Source organism: Mycteria americana, chromosome 1, assembly GCF_035582795.1.
Source record: "Mycteria americana isolate JAX WOST 10 ecotype Jacksonville Zoo and Gardens chromosome 1, USCA_MyAme_1.0, whole genome shotgun sequence".
NCBI classification, from domain to species: domain Eukaryota; kingdom Metazoa; phylum Chordata; class Aves; order Ciconiiformes; family Ciconiidae; genus Mycteria; species Mycteria americana.
In genome coordinates, this window is record NC_134365.1 from 51,844,906 (window position 1) to 51,863,860 (window position 18,955).

The 18,955-nt window shown below is 40.5% G+C and overlaps 1 protein-coding gene across 2 annotated transcripts in view; it reads right to left on the bottom strand.

Annotated features, from left to right (window-relative positions):
• The window catches only part of FGD6 (FYVE, RhoGEF and PH domain containing 6), a 74,817-nt gene that overhangs the window by 51,438 nt on the left and 4,424 nt on the right, over nucleotides 1–18,955 (bottom strand). For both annotated transcript variants that reach the window (XM_075497369.1, XM_075497375.1), the window contains exon 2: nucleotides 11,036–13,475. In XM_075497369.1, coding sequence (XP_075353484.1) covers nucleotides 11,036–13,475 — 2,440 coding nt within the window. The remainder of the gene's footprint in view (nucleotides 1–11,035; nucleotides 13,476–18,955) is intronic.

The window sequence follows — 18,955 nt, forward strand, 5'->3', positions numbered from 1 at the left end:
GAGGGATTAGATTAATAAAGGCATCAATTAATGTACTTTTTGGATGAGTTACATTTTGCTGCAATACCTCAGCTCCACAACCATCCTGAAGAAGCCAACATCAGCACGTTTCCTTTCGCAAACCAGTCTGGAAAGCATAAAGATGAACTTCATATCACTCCAGATGCACCTGGACCCTAACCCATCATACGCACCTCATGATTTAAACTTCACATTCTCTGAACAATGGTGACTGCCTACCATCATAGCTAAAAAATTCCCTCCCTCATTGTCCTGTTCATGTCCCCCTGCTTTTCATTTCTCCTTCAGGCATACCGGACCATTAAGCAGTAAATGAGGATGAAATGCAGCCTGGACCAGCTGGCTTACTTATCTGAGTTATTCCTACAGCATCAGTCACCTCTCTGGTTTAATGACAGATGCACAGATGGAAAGAGCTGAAGCTGAGATCACGTCTCTCCTCTCTAGGTGTAGTGGACAGTTGAGAAAGGCTGGTGGATACCGCTGCGGCTCTCGCAGTGCTGGCTTGGCTGCCAGCACCGGGGACTGGTTGCCTTATTGCAGCCAAGCTGCTTGGGCTTCAACTTCTCTGCCAAAAATGGTGCTTTTTCACAGCGACAGAGTGAGATAGCAAGGTGTTCTCTCAAATAGGATTTTACACCATAGCATTAAAGTTATGCCATTTGTTCTTCTGCAGTGACAACACAATTATTTTAGTAAGTTCTTCGTATTATGAGGACCAATAACAACAAAAAAGGCAACAGACCAGGAGTGTTTATTGGTCTGATGCTAAGGATATGGCAGGCAGTTAATCTTGATCTCTCTTTTATTTGTATTTTTTAAGACCACCTGAACAGATCGCGCCTGTGAGATTCATTAGTTCCTTGTGCGAGCTATCCTTCCGTAGGTGACATGGCTGAGGAATGGCACAGAGCTCTACAACAGTCCTTAAAAAAAGGCACCACAAAACAAGAGGCAAACAAACTAGACCAATGAATCCACGATTATTTGCATCACTTATAACTGTTGTGCTATATTCTCTCTGGGCTGGTTACGGAACTTCAAGGATACAATTACAAACATAAACACTCCTCAAGAATCACAGCTAGAAAACAGAAACACCCTGCATCCAGATGAGCAACTCCAATTCAAAATGGATTTGTGCACATCAGGTTACTTTTTCAAATTGCAGTTTAAAGACTTCAAGAAGTCAAACAGAATTATTTTAAGGAGTGTCATATGTAGCGTATGCATGCATAAGCATCTGCGTATTTTATAGGAAGTCAGGATCCTTGATGACAGTGACATACTGTCAAAAAAGAAGCTCAAGACAACCTATTTGAAATGGATGTTGGTTCAGAGCCGCTTGTACTTCAAAAGCTGCCTGCTGCCTCCCCGGCAAAGGGCTGGCTGCAGAGAGAGGCCGGGGGGGAACACCCAGAGTTTGCTCCTGCCGAGAGAAACACCAAGAACTACCCTCTTCGTCCTGGTCTTTACCTCTGGCACTCCCTGCTCACACCTGGATTTCTGGGCAAGGAGGATATCACAAACGCTGCCAAGAGCTGCCACCACATTTAGCCTGTTAGATCATGCCACTGGCAGCTCCTTCTATACTTGGCTGAGCATGTTGCAAACTACAACACCTGACTTGCTGGAACCAAGTTATCCTAGCGTTTGCAGCCAGCAGCGTTTAGCTTAGCATTTATTATCCTCGGGCCAAGACGGCACTTATTTCTTTCCTCAACAAGAAGAAAAAAATAAGTCTGACTTGCATTCTAAGCAAAAAATAAGCATTTGTCATATGTATCACACTTTAAAAAAAAAAAAGCTACAAAATTTATTAAGCAATCCATTCTGTCAGTCACCCTACGTCAGGCACACTATGATCAAGAAAGTCATGCGCATGCTTCGTTGCACAATTTTAAAAAGCACAGTTTAAAAAGAGGTGCCAACAGCTCTCAGATTATCTCCATATTTAGCTGCGATTTGAAAACACGAGCTCCCATGGCCAGAGGCACCCAAAGACCGCTCTCGCCCCAGGCAGCCTCCCATGCTCACAGGAGCGATCTTCAGCAAGACCATTTGTTGACAATTCCTCAGTTCCTTGGAAAGTTCAACATAAACACACATGCATGCTTCAGATGTTTCCACACTCACCATAAAAAAGCCGCATTTTAAAAAAAAAAAAAAAGAGGTCTCAGTTTTAAAAGTTTTCAAGAACACCAGTGCCCACAGTGGGCCCGTTCAGCTCCTGAGCAGCGTGGCACAGCTGCCGTCGTGACAAGCAGGAGAGACGGTCGCATCGCCCTGCCTCCGATGGGGCAGCCCCAGCAAAAGTGCCAAAAGGAGATTATGCCAATGTAGCAGAATATAATCCAAGAGGATACAAGGGGACAGTCTGGAGCATCGGTACTGGAAAGTGAAACACTGCGGCAAAACCCAGGGATTCAATTAAACCCTTGCCTGGAGACTTATACAGGGGAAGGAGTTGCTGCAGCAGTTCTTCCCGTCACCACCCGAAGCTGTGAGGGATTACTTGCCTCCCAGGGTAGGTAAAGAGGGAAGTCTTTGCAGGATTTACAGCTTTTTGCCTTCCCTTATCATTAATTCTCGTTTCATAGGGAGAGCTGCAATGCTCATGGCCAAGACCTTTGGAAAAAACTCCTGGCATGGAAGTGATAAACTATATAAAACAGGACCACCAAAATACGGCACTCATTTACAATCAGGACCTGCAATTGTATCTTCTCTCAATTCACAACACAGACCCTATTGGGAAAACTTTTATTGGGAAAGGATAGGAGGATCAGAAGAAAAATAACACTTCCAGTCACACACAAAAAAGAAAAACCACAACACAACTCCCACACACACTAAATAGACTTCTAGAAAACTATAATTAAAATGTGACAGAATCTCAAACCAAATGCATCAACCAGGAAAACTTAGTAAGAACAAGTGAGAACAAAACCTCCTATTAATACCCATTTCAAACAAAATTGATTTTACCTTGCCATGACGTTCCAATGTATAACTACTTCCGCTCCACTAAAATCAGAGTTAATCCAAGGCCCTAAATATCTTCTGTATTGACTCATCATTATTTTTATGATTTTTGGGTGACTTTATCCCTGAAATCAGGGCTGTAATACCTCTTCAAAAAGTTGCTCATTCAGTTTAGAAATGACACACAACCTATTGCACTCCATTTTTTACATGTCAGATACCTAGCAGATGACAAAAGAGAGCTAAGTAGCAGAGTACTCAAAAGGTAGTGACTTAGATCGAAAGTAAACATGGAGTGACTTAACTCTTAAACACACAACTGTCTGCATGCACGGGAGCTGATGCAGCTTCCTGAGTAGTCTGCTGGAAAACAGAGGATGAAATAGTTTGGTTGAGACCAACACAGACTAACTGTAAAGAAGAATTGAGCTGCTCGCAAGATTGGACTTGTGCTCTCTCTTCCTCTAATCTTTTGCACAGATTAGAAGAATGGGATTTAGATGCTTTTTCTAAACTTTTGAGCCCATCTCAAAATCAATACAGAACATCCGACCCCCAGGAACACCACCGGGGGGAAAAAAAAAACCCAAACCAGAAAAATCAACTGAACTCTGCACAGTTGAAATCACTGAGCCATAAGGCTCAGGTTGTAGCTACTGAAATGGCAGTTTTGATTAAAACGCCTTTTATTTATTTACATGCACCTTTGATATTTGTTTAGTCCACTTCTGCTTGAGTGGAGCAGTTTTTCGTCAGCACAAAGATATTTTAAGGAAAAATTAAAACTTGTGTAAACAATATTTTTAAAAGAAACTTCTTGGATTCTAACATCTAAAATAAAACCTGCATTCCTTAACCTAAATTTTGTCTAGTGCATTGAAACAACATAGCTCATAGTGTTGTAAGTCTATTCGTTAAAACATCTTTAACTGGATCAAATATAAACATTGGGTAAATGAGGCATATTAATATCACTGTTGGCATTTAAATAAAAACTGAAGTTAATATTTTGATTGCTTTATTTCCCAACATTTATTTTGTGCCCCAAAAAATCTTACTGTTTTACATATACAGTTACATTAGACCTTGCTGCAGTTAAAATATCACCATACAAACCAGAGTACTACGGAGCTTCAAAAGCACATTTCCTGACCCAACGCTGGAAATAACCCACAGGAAAAGGCTGTTACAGAGCATATAAACGGGTCTTTCATCAATTCTCATGTCACATCTGACTCTCCATTCTACGTCTAAGATACTGTCTGGAGCTACATTTTGTTAACCTGCAATTTATACCACGGTTGGCAGCCGGAGACAGAGAGCGCGTGTTGGAGGCGGGGGAGAAAGGCCAACATGCAGTGACAAATACACAACGTTAACTTAGCTTCCTCCATCTTAAGGAAAAGGAAATGCATACAAAGAATGCCAAAATTAGGAAAAACACAAATACGGAATAAAAGAGGAAAGAAAAAGGTAAAGCGTTGGAGATTAATTTATGAAAGTGTGTGACACCCGAGTTCCTGTTATCCATAGACAGGGGGGTTCGGAAGCAGGCTAAAGGACGCAGGGTTTTTATGCGCTGCTTTGCTTACTTCAGGCTCCCCCACATCACGCTAAGCCACCCTTCAGCTGAAGGCAAGAGCCGACACGCTGAGCTGAGGCGACGTCACTGGGAGGAAGGACGAGGACATCCTTGTATTGTACCGGGGGATCGATGGGAACAGCACAGTTCGGACATTTTTGCCATCTGTGGTGAGCGCTGCTTCAGTGGGAAACAAAGGATAGCGCAGTTTACCCTCAAAATGGCTCTTTTAATGCATATGGACTGCATGTGCTCCAAGGTTAATGCGATGTAATTTTCTAGATTGCACAAGACCGTGACGAAAGGAACCACCAAACCTTTCGGAGAGGAGCAGAGGGATTCGCCCCGCAGCTGGGCAGCACACCCCAGCAGCGCCTGCCTCATTGCCGCTGCCACTGTCAGCTTGCTCCCTCTCATACGCACAAAACACACGCAGCCCCAACTACACTCGGTAAAAAGATAACGTCAAGAACTTAAACTACATCTATTTTTATGTGGCGCTTGTAATACCACCCGATAAATTAGAAGTCTTTCATTATTGCACCTCCAACTCTGTCAAAAGTTTCCCTACGTGCTGTGTCCTCACCAACCTGCTTCACCCAGCTCTGTTACCAAAATCAACAGGGAGCTCTTGAAGAGAGGGATGAAAGAAATACCAAAACCACTCAGAAGACAAAAATTCTCTTTCATTATAATCTTGGAGATCTTCATGATTGTTTTCATTTCATAAGACCTTTCAAACCTTTTCAAGACTGGACTGTGTACTAGAATAATGGACTCAAAATTGGAAAAATGCAGTTCTCCAACTCCTTTCTCTCCCTCATTGGAGAGGGAGAGCATCAGACCTCAGAGTCTTTCCCAATGTCAAAACAGACGAAATCAGCACATCTCAAACACATCTGGATGAGAATGTGTCAAGATTCTTTTAAAGCAAGAAAGTTCCTATTTATTCTGATTTAGGAAAAAAAAGGGGGGGGGGGGGCGCGGGATTGGCATACTTCTCCCAGATTACTTTAAAAGATTTAAGTATTTTCCCAGAGTGCATATCTTCTTCTTATAATATATGCATTTTATTTCAGGTTGTATAGCAGACTAAACTGTAAAGCTGTATGACCAAAAGCCACCCCAATACTAAGGAAAACTCTTACTGGAAAAGCTGACCATGGAGACCACTGACTTGCATAAAGTTTCTTGCAAGGAAAGAAAAGAAAACCCAAAACACCCCATATGCTTTCCTGAGCAAAAAAATTTACTGCGAGTCTTTCGCATAGTTTCACATGCTAGCCTAGTAGTATGAAATAATTAACTTGACACTACAAAATAGAATAATTCCAGACCCAAGGTCAGTTATTTGACTAACCCTCAGGAAAAAGAAGGAGCTCTGAGAGCAGCGTACAGCCCCATGGTGAGGGTCCCACCACCTGCATGCACCCAACTCCTTCCTGAAGTCCTTGTGTCTGAGCATCAGTATTCCCAAGCAACAGTACTACCACTTCTCACCAATATTTCAATTTCTCACCGATTTGGACTCTGATTAGACACCCCTAACTTCATTACAGAATTTATTTCTTCATAGTCCGTAAAAGCAAAACGTGAGAAGTCAGCAAGATGGCATATTTCTTATGTCCGGTAGCCAAGAATTGCTTTGTCCATTCCCTGTTTCCGAGCGCCAGAGCTGGCACTGCCAGATGGATTTTGCATTCAGCCTCGCGGGGGACGGGAAGCAGAGATCTGAGGCATCTGACTCACTCTTTACTGACAAGCCCTCGGAGTTGGCAGAAGCCTACCAGCTGCATAACATGTACGTGAGAAAGCGAGGTAGGGAGGGGAAAAGAAAAAGGCAGGCTCAAGGAAGCAGAATACAAAAAGAAAGCCAGTGATAACACATGACTGAAGATAATGAAGCCTGATAGGAAACCTAAATAGCATATTATCAAAGCTATTCCATTAAAACCTGAGGTACAATTGCAGAGAAAGAATTTAACATACAACTAAGGGTGGCAGAAGCCAGCTAGAAGCACAGGGGGAGATCGAAACACAGGACAAGACTGTAGAGCTGATGGAGGAAAAGGAACCTGCCTTCTTCAGAGCAGAAACTAATCCATTATCATCTTTAAGAAGCAGATGAAATAAAAAAAAAAAAATCTACATACCTGGCCTCTAATTATTAGGAAATTATATCTTTCAATAAAATTGCGTAAAAAGAAAATGTGGTTTTTAATGTATAACACCTTCAATACCTAAAACGTATTTTGTGCATTCAAATCTCAGCACGTTTGAAAGCTATTTTTAAATGATATTTAGACCCTGCCATATTTTATGAATTTAGTGTTTCTCTTGAAATGTTTTTGAATGGGAATTTTGCAGTTGCAAAAAAAACCCCTCCCTAGTGTAGCCAATCCTTAAACACCACCACATTTATCTGGTGCAATATTGCTCATCAGAAGCATGTCTCAACCCTAACAAGGTTCAGTACATCAAAGAGGAATACATATCAAAGTGCTTAACCACACAGATTTCAATACGAAATTCGATAGTCCAGGAAGGCTTTCATGGTCACTTAATTGACCTCTGGGGACTCAAGTCACCAAAGCAGAATTTAGTCCGGAAAACTTACATTTTGTATTGAGATGCTCATTTCTGGAAAACCAATGGATTATTCTAAATCAGCAGATGTGGGAAAAATAGGAAGCAGTATTTAATTAAACCAACATTAAGGTCTCAAAGGATTGTTGTCACATGGTACTCCCCCCCCCTCCCAGCCCTTTCCAAAGAAAAATCCTAGCTGGAAGCACAATGACACAGCTATAAATATCATCAACATCAATTAGCAGTCATGTACATTTGTAACATGTTGGAGGAACACTGTCAAAAGTAGCCAGTAAATACAGTATGCTATTCCCTGAAGGGTGAAGGACCAGACTAACTCAACCTGAAGTACAATTCTCTTGCGTAGAACAACGTAACAAATACCAAAAGGAAGCCCACAAGATCCAGAAAAGTTTCAGTTTCTGTTTTCTGCAGCACGACAGATGTTCCAAGGCACATTCACTGTTCCTTTGCATCTTTAGATTACTGGACAAATTTTACTTTTGGTTTTAAGGAAGATTTTGCTGTCCTCCTCAGAATAAAGGTTTGTCACTAAAAAGAGGATAACCAATGCATAAATATTTCTCTTTCATTAGGAGGTTTTAAGAAAATGGTGTTACTTCAAAACAGAACCATTTCAACCACTGGTCTCTGATGACATTAAAACAAATTGTGGCGGTACCAGCAGCACTGACTTTTCAGGCCTGAATCATTCATTTCTCAAAAAACCAAACCTAAGAGCTGCTTTCCCTGTTGTTATCTTCTATCCCACAGCATCTATTCTTCACCCGCTTTGTTTACAGAGTCCTCATAATAATGCATTCACCTTCATTATCTATTTTAAACTGGTAGTCAAACAGGTAGACTAGGACAAAATAAACAATCCTTTAAAACTGTTTCAAGAGATTTTCTTTTTTCAATAGTGGAAACAAAACATGGATGATCTGCTCCCAATGTATTGACATTATTTTCTTTATTGAGACTATTCCCCTGAACTACTTAAAACAAGCAAAACCCATCAGTCTCCCATCAGCAGCTTCTGGCTCACCTCAGTGGTTCACACACCGTATCAGGGCCCTGGTTCTCTTCCTTTCAAAGCCAAGCCCACCTTCAGTAGAAGGGAGGGTGACAGCAAATAACTCAACAATCAAGTGGTAAGCGACAACTGATACCCCACCATTAATTACCCAGGCCCGCCATTTGCATTTACATCCCTGTGAGAAGGCCCAAGCAAACAAAATGTATCTGAATTTAGTAAGACATGAATTTAGGATAAGACAGTCAGAAGCTATTACCATTCTCCATTAAAGCATACTGGTTTCACCAGATGGGATCGGGAGGAAATTTCTCAGTAACCACAGAAGCACTGGGTACATTATGAAAATTTTATTTCTTCCTCCAGAAAGAAATGTAACATGGGGTAAAGACACCACCAAACTCTTCTGGTAATGGCAAGCCTGGCATTCAGACTTAATATACTGCATACGTGCTATTATGACTAGAAGTGTATGCAATCGGTCTATGAATTTCTCAGAACAATCTCATTTGTACATTGGCTTTAATCATAAGATAATTTGCTTTGAGATTCCCATTAGCAGTGCATTACAGGAGTTTTATGTGCCATGATCTATGAAAAAGAGCTAAGTGCGTGTTCTGACAGGCTGAGGAAAACACGAGCGGTAATTATTTCAATAACATCAGCACTGTTTCTCTAACTGGTTTTATAATACCACCTGGCCCCGGAAATTATAAAAGGCTCTTAAAGAACTGTGCAGAAAAGGTAAGACGACATTGATAAAGAAGCTTCAAAGGATTTGAGATAACAACAGATGGGAAAACTAGAGTAGCTGCCTGCCTGGCTCCGTCCAGGCGAGGACCCTTACACCTCCCAAGCCAGAGCCAAAATGAATACCTGTACCTGCTCTTCAGCGGCAGCTGATCCAGGTCAGGAGACCACTGCCCCACTGTGTCCCTTTTTCTCCTAGGGATTTCTTTGTCCCCCGAGATCAACTGAAGTAACTGCATGCATTAATTGTTTCCTAAGGTAGTTTCTGACTATGTAATCTGGTTTAAAATACACACTTGCATAAAGGGTTCTGGATATGGTTTTCCATGGTGTGCTTTTAAAAGAAAAACACAACACAAACCCAGTTATGTCAAGAACATCCAGCTTCAGGAGCAGCTACAGCTGCAGATGTGCCAGGGTGCAAGAGATCATTTAAACCCTTAAAACACCATTGGTACTGGGGAAGGTTTGTGTGGAGAGGGAATAACTATAAACCTCTCGCACTCAGCCAGGTAAGAAAACTCCAGAATTTCACTCAAGGAGCAACTGCAGTCTCATGCCTACCATACTTCATATAGCAAAACAGTCCTTTTTGTTTCCTAAAGCAAAGACATACATTCACCTGACCCAGAACCACAATACAAACCAAAATAGATCACATAAACACATAAAATATATGCTATTTAAGTTTGGTCTCACCCTTCTTAGGTAAATCAATTCAAGGGAATACTAAGAGAGTGTGGTCAAAACCCCCAAAAGATACCCAAAGATTAGATTTAAACAAAAAGCATACACTCAGTCAGGAACTTAAACTGTACCAAGACAAACCCAAGAAACACCCTACTGTAAACAAGAAAAATACTCAACAACCACATGAATAACTATACGAATACCAAGCCCGTAACCAGAAATCCTACTTCCCACGATAAGGCTTCATGCTTTCCATCAAACAGTCCAATGTTGAGAAAATCAACTCTATAAGCAATTATTAACACAGGATGCCACTTAAAATATTTGTCTCTTCCTATATAAGGGGACATACTCCCCTAAAGAACAGCCAGCTCTCAGATTCTTTGGAGCATGCCTTTTGCTACACATGCATCCAAAATGAAATGAAGCTTAGTAACTCTCAGTGAAAAATGAAGTTAAATGTGACTATCTATAAGCTAGTTCATCTATTCTTGTCAATAGGCATATATTCTCCACAATGTAAAGAAGTTTGCTGGGGACTATGAAGTATACAGGCTGCATATTTCATTCAAATCCTTATTGCTGGTTTGAGATAAATCTTGGGGATCTGTAAGACCAACTGAATAGCTGAAGTTAAGATTCTTCAGCTTATTTTCTTCATTATGCATCTGTTTTGGACGTATATGTGAATCGGTCCAATCCCTTTTTGAATCTGCTGATATTACCTGTCTCCACCACCTCCTGAGAGAACAAAACACAGCAGCAACCCGCAGAGTTACCAAAGCCTGTCGTTCAGTAATAGTCTGTATGCGTCACGCAGAACTCATGCACTACTGCTACCTTTGTTGGGAGCACAGGGAGATACAGAAGACTCACTATATTCTGGGAGAGGCAGTATCTTTTGTTATACCTGAAAAGCTTTCAAGACCTGATGAAGAATTTACATACCCAAAAGCTTGTCTGCTTTTCCAGCTCTATCAGCTGATCTAAAAATATATTCATTCCCCCTACAAACCTAGCAACTACGCACTCTATGGACACTTACTCAAGTTCACCCTGAGACTGTGGTAAGGTTCATTCCTCCCCATTCTTGGGCACAAATACATGACTGTATTTGATTTGCTTTAAATCTGGAAAAGCACATACGTTGGTTTCCCAAATTTTGATCATATATGAGAAATAACTAGCTTATTTTCCCTCTTGACTCTTTACCAAGTGCAAACAGTTTTCAAAACAGCAAAAGCATATAAAGATACACAGCAATGACTGTCCTGCTGACATTTAACAAAAAGGGTACAGCCTCTCAAGTCATCATCTAAGCATGTTTACAACCAACAGAGTTGCAATGGAGCTGTTTAACTCCCCTTTTCTCTTTGTTTTACCTGCCAAGTCTCAAACGCCTGCTTGTAGCTTCACAAGGCTCCTCAGCCTCATAGAAGCCAGGGTTCTGGTCTTCCACGCTGCTGGAGTTCTGCCATTCAAAACAGAGATTTCTCCTAGCACCCATAGCAAAAGGCAAGTTCTCATACTCAGGTATTTCCTCATAGTGACGCACGTTCTCGTACTCTGGAGCACAAGTGCTGGTTACAGAATTCAAATGCATTTGTGACAAATTCTCTCCAAAAAGTACATGACCATCTAAAGACTCCAGCCTTTGGTTACTTCGCATCTCAGGCTGACTTCTGTTTCTCTGCCTCTTCTTCTGCAACACTGGACTACTTATTTCTACAGAATGTGCCTTGGCAGATTTAGCTTTCCTTTCACTGCCTACAGATGCTATATGCCGGTTGCTACTGCTCCCATACCCTTCGCCGGTGGAAAGGTTGGCAATGGCACTATCCATTGACTGGCTGCCTTTAGACAGAAATTTTTGGAAGTCGCTTTTCATCAAGCAAACTGACAGTTTCATGTTGAGAAACTTTTTCAAGCTATTTTTCTTCTGATGGTCTTTGCAAGGCTTGTCTGTCCTTTCCATGTCCACAGAAGAGAGAGATTTGGCCCTAGGCTTCGTCACAACAGTCAAGTGGTTGAAGCTGGTACCAATGTTAGCAGTTTTTAATGATTCAGAATTTCCTGAAAATGGAAGAATAGGATGAGGTAACTTCCAGACGGGTTTCTCAGAAGAACGTTTGGGTATGTCACAGGACGACAGCGCACCTTGCTCCTTGGCTGGTGGACATGTGAAATGAGATCCTTCCAGAACACCGTTTGACTTGTCCTCACTGGAGGTGTAAGAACTTTTCTCCACAAGCTCTGCTGAAGCAGCTTTTTTCAGTAGGCCAGCAGCCGGTAGGCTGTGCCTCTGTGGCTTCTTAGGAACAATTTTTGGAGAACTTTCATCCTTTATTTTAACTTCTTTATCTTCCAATTTTTGTGGGGAAACATGGAAGCTATTGGAAGCAGATGAATGCTGACTGCCAGTTAATTTGAGTTGCTTTGGCAAACTCATGGACAAAGTATCACATCTGACAAAGTTAGTCCTTTTGTCCACAGCATCTAGCATACCGGCATCATCTGTCACGTCATCCATGGAGTTAACTAAGTTATGGTCTGCATCTAAAGAACATGCAACACTTTCCACCAAATCAGAAGTTTTGTGTGACAACTGAGGCAAAAGATTTTGTGAAGTTGACTCTTCCGTAGCAGATTCCTTCACCTGATGCATTTTGTCTGCATTGCTTTGAGTTATCTCACATTTTTCAGGATGAAGCACTTCTGTATTATTGTTATAACAAACGCTTTGACCAAGGATATTAATTTTTGCTGGCTTCTTAAAGTTTTGTTCTGCAAGCCCAAAAGAATCTCTCTCTGAATTAGGTGGTTCCTTTGTTCCTTCTCCTGTGGTATCTATGCCATCCTGACGGACCAGACATGCAGCACGTGGCTTTCTTGGCTTAGGGATAGGAAGCACTTTTGAGCTCAGGACTGAAGATGTTTCAGAGGAGGTTTTATCAGCATCTGCTTTCATACCCATTTCACCTGAAAACGTACTATTGCTACTTAAATTTTCGTTTTCCAGGATCTCCTGGTCCAATGGGCAAGAGCAACTGTGGTTATTTTCAGTCAAACTAGGACAGATTTCAGACATCCGAAACTCATCAGCATTGAGCTTACCATCAATATTTTGTGGCTTCCCTTTAGCTACCTCAGAAGACGATGAACACTGTACAAGTTCCATAAACTCTATTTTAACATCATTCTTGGAACTGCTGCCATCCCCTTTGTCAAGTCTGTCTGCATACCTGTGCCTCACAGGACTGCTGTTAGGAAACACACTATGAGTTAGAACGTCCTTAAGTTTCTCTTCCAAAATACTGGCTTTCAAAACCACCTGATTTCTATTTGCCAGTTTTTCATTGTGACTATCTCCCAGAGCTAGTGCGGTTTTTTCACCAACTTTTATGTTCTCTAAGTTTTCAAAGTGCTCAAAAATAATCTGAGTTTTACAGGTGTTCTCCCCATTTCCAAGCTTATGAAGGCATTCAAATTTGCAAGATGACATTGGTAGGATGTATGCTGTGTTATCAGTACTCCCTTCCGAGGCTTCATTTTTATAGTTCAAGTGGTCTAGCGTTTGAGAAGAATTTCCCCTGTGCTCCTCAAAGCTTTTTGTGCTTTTTCGTGTAGATGATGGAGGTTTAACTTCTGGAACAGATGAGCTCTTGAGAACCTTTGGTTTTGGTGCAATTGCTGGCTTGGTTTTCCTTGCTGCTTGTATAACACCAGAAAGTACAACATCAGGCTTCGGTGCAACAGGTGGAGGCGTCGCCTTGTGTCCTACCACAAATTTCGGTTTGGGGGCCACCGGTGGCTTCTTAATTTCTAGGAGGGATGGAAAACAAAAACTTTAGTCACCATCAGCCCACAGAACAACTCCACCTGCACCGCAGTATTATTAGGAGTTTTGTAACACTTAAATCACACGATCTACAGGATCTTTGTGCGTATATGTATACATTTTTCTCCTAAAAGCATGCCTCGCGTCCCTACCACTGCTTTTTTACTAGTTGCCTTTCTTCGTTTTAACAGGCACAATCAAGGAGTGGTGGGAAAAGTCTTCAAGGGTAACTTGTTCATTTAAAAAATAGTTTAACTTTATGAAAGCACATATCCTTGCTCAGATACCAATACGATGTATCATACTAATATTAGTATGATGCTAATAAAAAAAAAAAAAAAAAAAAGAGTAGATTAGCCTGGTTTTGCAGTTTGAACTATTACAATACCATTTAAAAATGGTGCAAATATGTTAAGTGTCTCGTGTATAATAAGCCATGAAGATAACAGAACAGCTAGGGTAACTACCAGGACAGTTCAGTCCCTTCCCCTACCACCTCTGGAAATGTGTAATCTAAAATTCCCTTTTCTCTTCCTCTTCTTTTCAAACAATACTGAGATAGATTACTGTACCAGCTGTAAAACTGTCATGTCACTACCAGCAGTTCAGTGAAATGAGTCTGTGGCGTGAAGTTAATGCAGTAGTTTGTAGCAAGTCAGTACTTTCCTACTGTAAAGGTAAAATACTATTTCTGTGCATATTACAAAATTACTCTTCCCAACATGTTACTGTCTGACCTAGAAACAGTCACTTCTGCTATGACTTATGACCCACTTGACAGCACAAGATGACAAACCCCGGGGAGAGCGGACAGCAGGAAAAGGAGCACATGAGGAACTTCAAGATTATGGAGTTTTGATTGTGGTAGTGGTTTGGGGTGGTTTTGGGGTTTGTTTGTTTATTTTGCAGGTTGGTTTGGTTTTTTTTAGATATGCCTGAAACACTTTAATATTGCAGAAGATCATTTATGACCAATTTATTTCCATATGCTGGAATAATTTCAGATTTCTAAGTGCTTTGAGTGATTTTTGATATATGAAAACTGATTTATAAAGTAAACAACTTTCTCATTCTGCTTTTTTATGTACTACCTGCACTATTTATTACCTTTGTTTTGAACAATATTTTGGTACACTTTCAGGAAGTCATACACATGTTAAATAAAACTCTCAAAAAACCATGCTAATTAATGTTTCACATGCAAAGAGACTGGGCAAGCCATTGATTTATTATTCCCTCTGAACTGTGGGTTTGGTGTTTGGTTGTTTTTTTAATCACCATTATTATTATAGATGAGCAACTATATCCTAATCTCTAGCCTAGAAATACGAGAATAAAGTTTCAGGCATGGGGATTTTTCTGTTTAGGATTTTTTTTTGTTTGTTTGAAAGAAATCTAGATGGTAAAAAAAAAAAAAAAAAAAGGCAGATGCCCTCAGTTGCAAGCATTTCCCAAACACTAAGCCACTGCTCTAAGCAGATGGCCAGAAACAATGTCTCTACTATAGAAACAGGAAAACCATGTTTTTCTAGGACATGAATCATTAAATGGTATCCAGACTGACTCCACTTACACGTAGAATAGCTGCCCTCACTGCAATTATATTAGCAAAGAAGGTAAACCCGATGGTAGAGATAATTTTTGAGACATTTTGCAAGAGGGAATGCAGAATTTATTTCAAAAAGCACAGCTCCCTATAGCCAGCAACCACCAGCAAAGGACATACCACCTCTTGCTTCCAAAGACAGAGGTTTCCCACACAGTGAAGAGTCAAGAGTTTGCTGGGGGGGGGGATTAACCCTTTGGATGCGCAACCACTGATCCTGAACAGCAAAAGAGAGTTGTACTCTCACTTTCAGACAAGGCAACTGCCTATTCAGTTGGAGAATGAAGTGATGGCAATAAAGGAGCCTGTTTTCTAAAGTAAAAACCAAGGAAAGGATGCCCAGTTTGTCACAGAACACAAGGCAGTAGTAGACCTGGGACATGTTCAGTAATATTTATTAAGATATTAAAGCTCCCTGAAAACAGGAGAGAGACAGTCTGCTTGGGAACCCTTCCTGATGCCCAAATGAGAGAAACAGATTGCAGAAGATATGGGAGATTAAACACTGGCTAGGTTAAGTGATACCCTGTGGATTATTTGTCCCACTCTACAAATTGAAGTCCATAAACCTTGGAAATTTCTTTCTAGTGGGACTGCCTAATGTTTTGGATAGCAATCGAACTAGATTACGCTGAAGGGCTTTCAACTAGTATTTATTAGGGAAGACACTCAGAAGCTATGATATGATACCATTACCTAAGATTCAAAACTAAAACATGAAAATGTAAAGGGATGCAAAGAAAACAAACCAGCTGTTTATAAGCCAATAGTGGAAACCTGGATAATGAACAGAGCAAGAAAAATTCACTTCTGATAATAAGTGCAATTCAATACAATTTCTAAGCCTATTAGAATTTTTCAAATTACTTCAACATTAAAAACCATTGGGACAGACAGAAGAGACGGGCAAGTTATGTCGTATAATAAAGACACCACTATCTGCTTTAAAGTGATTGCTCATTTCATCTAGAGTAGATATAGGTCAATGTATTAACAGGCACATTACAGTCTCGGTATCAATACAGATCTGCAGTCAACCGCTCAATCAGAAAGGAATGTGATGAAGAGCCCTTTCAAACATAAATATGACGTGAGAGGAAAGACTCCAGGAAGGGAATGCATACCAGTAGTTTTCCTCAACAAAGTATCTTTAAGTTTCTGAAAAATGCAAGTGATGAACTTCTTAGAAAAAAATCACAGCAGCTAGGCAAGGGTAGAAGTATATTAGATTTCAATTAGAAATGAAGAATTAAAGTTCAGTTGATTATAAACTAATTTAATTCACCGTGTATGGATAAAAACCAGTTCTGCATAACACAGTGCTTTAAAAGGGTCAATTTCCCATCCTGAATAGAAAGAACACTAAGTAGGAGGCAACTTATATATAAAGGTGTAAGGAATGACTGGAAGTCATATGAGAATGACTTTTTGTTAAATGACAAGCATAAGCAAGCCTCTTTGGTGAAAAACAGTAAATATAATCAAGGAAACATTATACAACAAGTGCATGGAGTGGCAAGTTGTTTGGACAACGGGCTTTTTCCTGGTGCCATATGTTCACCTAAGAATAGAGATAGTTGGTTATGCTTAGGAGAGTAAAAACTGAAGAGAATTTGGAAATCATCGCAGCTAGTTATTTTATGAGAGCTCCATGCAGGTCTGCAGCTAAGTGGTAAATAATCCTCCAAATTACAAGGAGATAAATATAAAAAGATGAAGGGAGCTGAAAATATTTCTGTACACAGCACCTGCCAGACTGTTAGTGACCTGCTACGTCACCTTCTGGCATTCTTAGAGGAAAACTTGGGACAAATGCAAGAAATAACTACAGAAGTATCCAAGGTCTAAAAATCATGCCTCAAATCCCAAGAAAGTTCATCCTGCTTAATTTAACCAAGAATTTAAGAAGTGAGATGGTAATAGTATATATACTTACGCACATGTGAAAGATTTTGGTAACAGATGGCTCTTTAATCAGGGGACACAAAAAAAAAAAAAAAGACACAAGACCCCATAGCTGACCACTGAAGTTTGACAAGTTCAAACTAGAAACAAAGCTTGAAAATTATGAAACCCAAAGAATAATTAACTACAGGAACAGCTCACCTGGGGTTGTGGTGGAGCCACCAGCACTTACAGTCAACCTAAACTCACTTTCTGAGATGTGTAGAAGTTTCAGAGGAAATTTTGGACGGGACATCAGATTCTCTGGCTTGTCTTACTCAGCAGGTTAGAATAGAGAATCACTATGATTTCCCCTGCTCCTCCCTCCAATCTTACCCCATTTCTCAGAGAGGATCCCTGCATCCAGAATAGCATCATGGGTTACCAGTAATAAACCCAAATGTAAGAGCAGAAACACAAAGTTTTATTTACATAAACAGATTAAATGATTAGGAGCCAGAGATATCCTCTGACTTGCCTGACTAGGCAAAGGAAGAAATCCATAAATAAAGTGACTAACAAAGCTGCCATCACCAACAGGAAATCTACTGCTCATCAAGGAACAGCCAACACTGTGTTCAGTGCTGAATTTAAAAAAAATGCTTAAAAATACCAACACACCCAAGACCCTTAAAAAAGGGGGATTAAAAAGGGCATTATTTTTCTAACAATAAATAGCCATTAGCACCACCTATGCAGGTCAATGCATATGCTCTTTGTCCGACTTCAGGTCACAGCACAGAGAACAGACATTTGCCCCTCTGGTGAATTATCTCCTCCAGCGTGCTGAGGAAAAAGCAACACCCATTCTCATCCTGCTAAGCTCCTCTGCGACCGACACTCGTTACTGCTCGACTGGCACGCGTTCCTGTCCTACCTTCAAGTTGCTTTAGAGGAAGACGAGAACACCCTGGAGCAACTTCTACTCTCAGTGTTTTGGCCTTAAACTGTCCATTTCTGTTCTTCAGATGATAGGATTTTGCAACCGAGGACCTCACTTAAAAATGCTCGTGTGTCTTCTCCTATGCAATATCATGAATGAACAGGAAAGCCAATAAGACAGTGCGGTCTTAAGCAATATTATTACACAGCTTTAAATCTTATCCTCAAATTTTTACCTCTTGTTATCTTGCCTGCCCAGCACAAGAATAGGGAGAAAAGAAGATAATATGAAGTCGAACTGAGGCAAAAAAAAAAAAAAAAAAAAAATCAAATAGCACTACCTCTTCTGCAATAAACCCTACTATTGCTAAAGGAACATTTTCCCAGTTTATGTTTATGCCCATACTTTTGAGATTATGCTAACAACTTCTACACTTGAGAACAGCAAAAAACCAAGTTATGTTCACCTGCATCTGTCCAAGAAACAGGGTCAAATGGTTCTGGACGCTGTCATGAAAACATAACTTGATATTCCTTTCCTTGCAATGCTCCACATGAACAGAGGCCTCTCTCCTGGTATTCAGGGTCCCCTACGGGACTATCTCTAGCCACCCAAGAGGTATCCCCATGGCAGGATCCTGCAACCCACCCTAAAGCAATATCCTTTTTGAACCACAAAACAGCAGGAAGACAGTAAAACAATGAATCAGTGTGACATAAGATTTTGACAGCAGTTGGACCTAAACTTAAGGTACAGGTACACAATCAAGTTACTATGGGGTAAGCCAAGGTGTGAATTTAACAAATCAGCTACTCTGCAGAAGCTGGCTATACGTATACTCTTACCTTACCGCACAGTATATGAGGTAGTTCATTCTTTTTCACCTACAAGGTGAAATCTATTTCACATACTACTTCACATAGCTATTTCATATGTACTAGGAAAAGAAAAGGAAAGGGCTTGAAACTTAGTTACTGCTTAGCAGCTGGCCTACTGTAAATGTACATATTGCCTTTCTCATGGCACCTTGT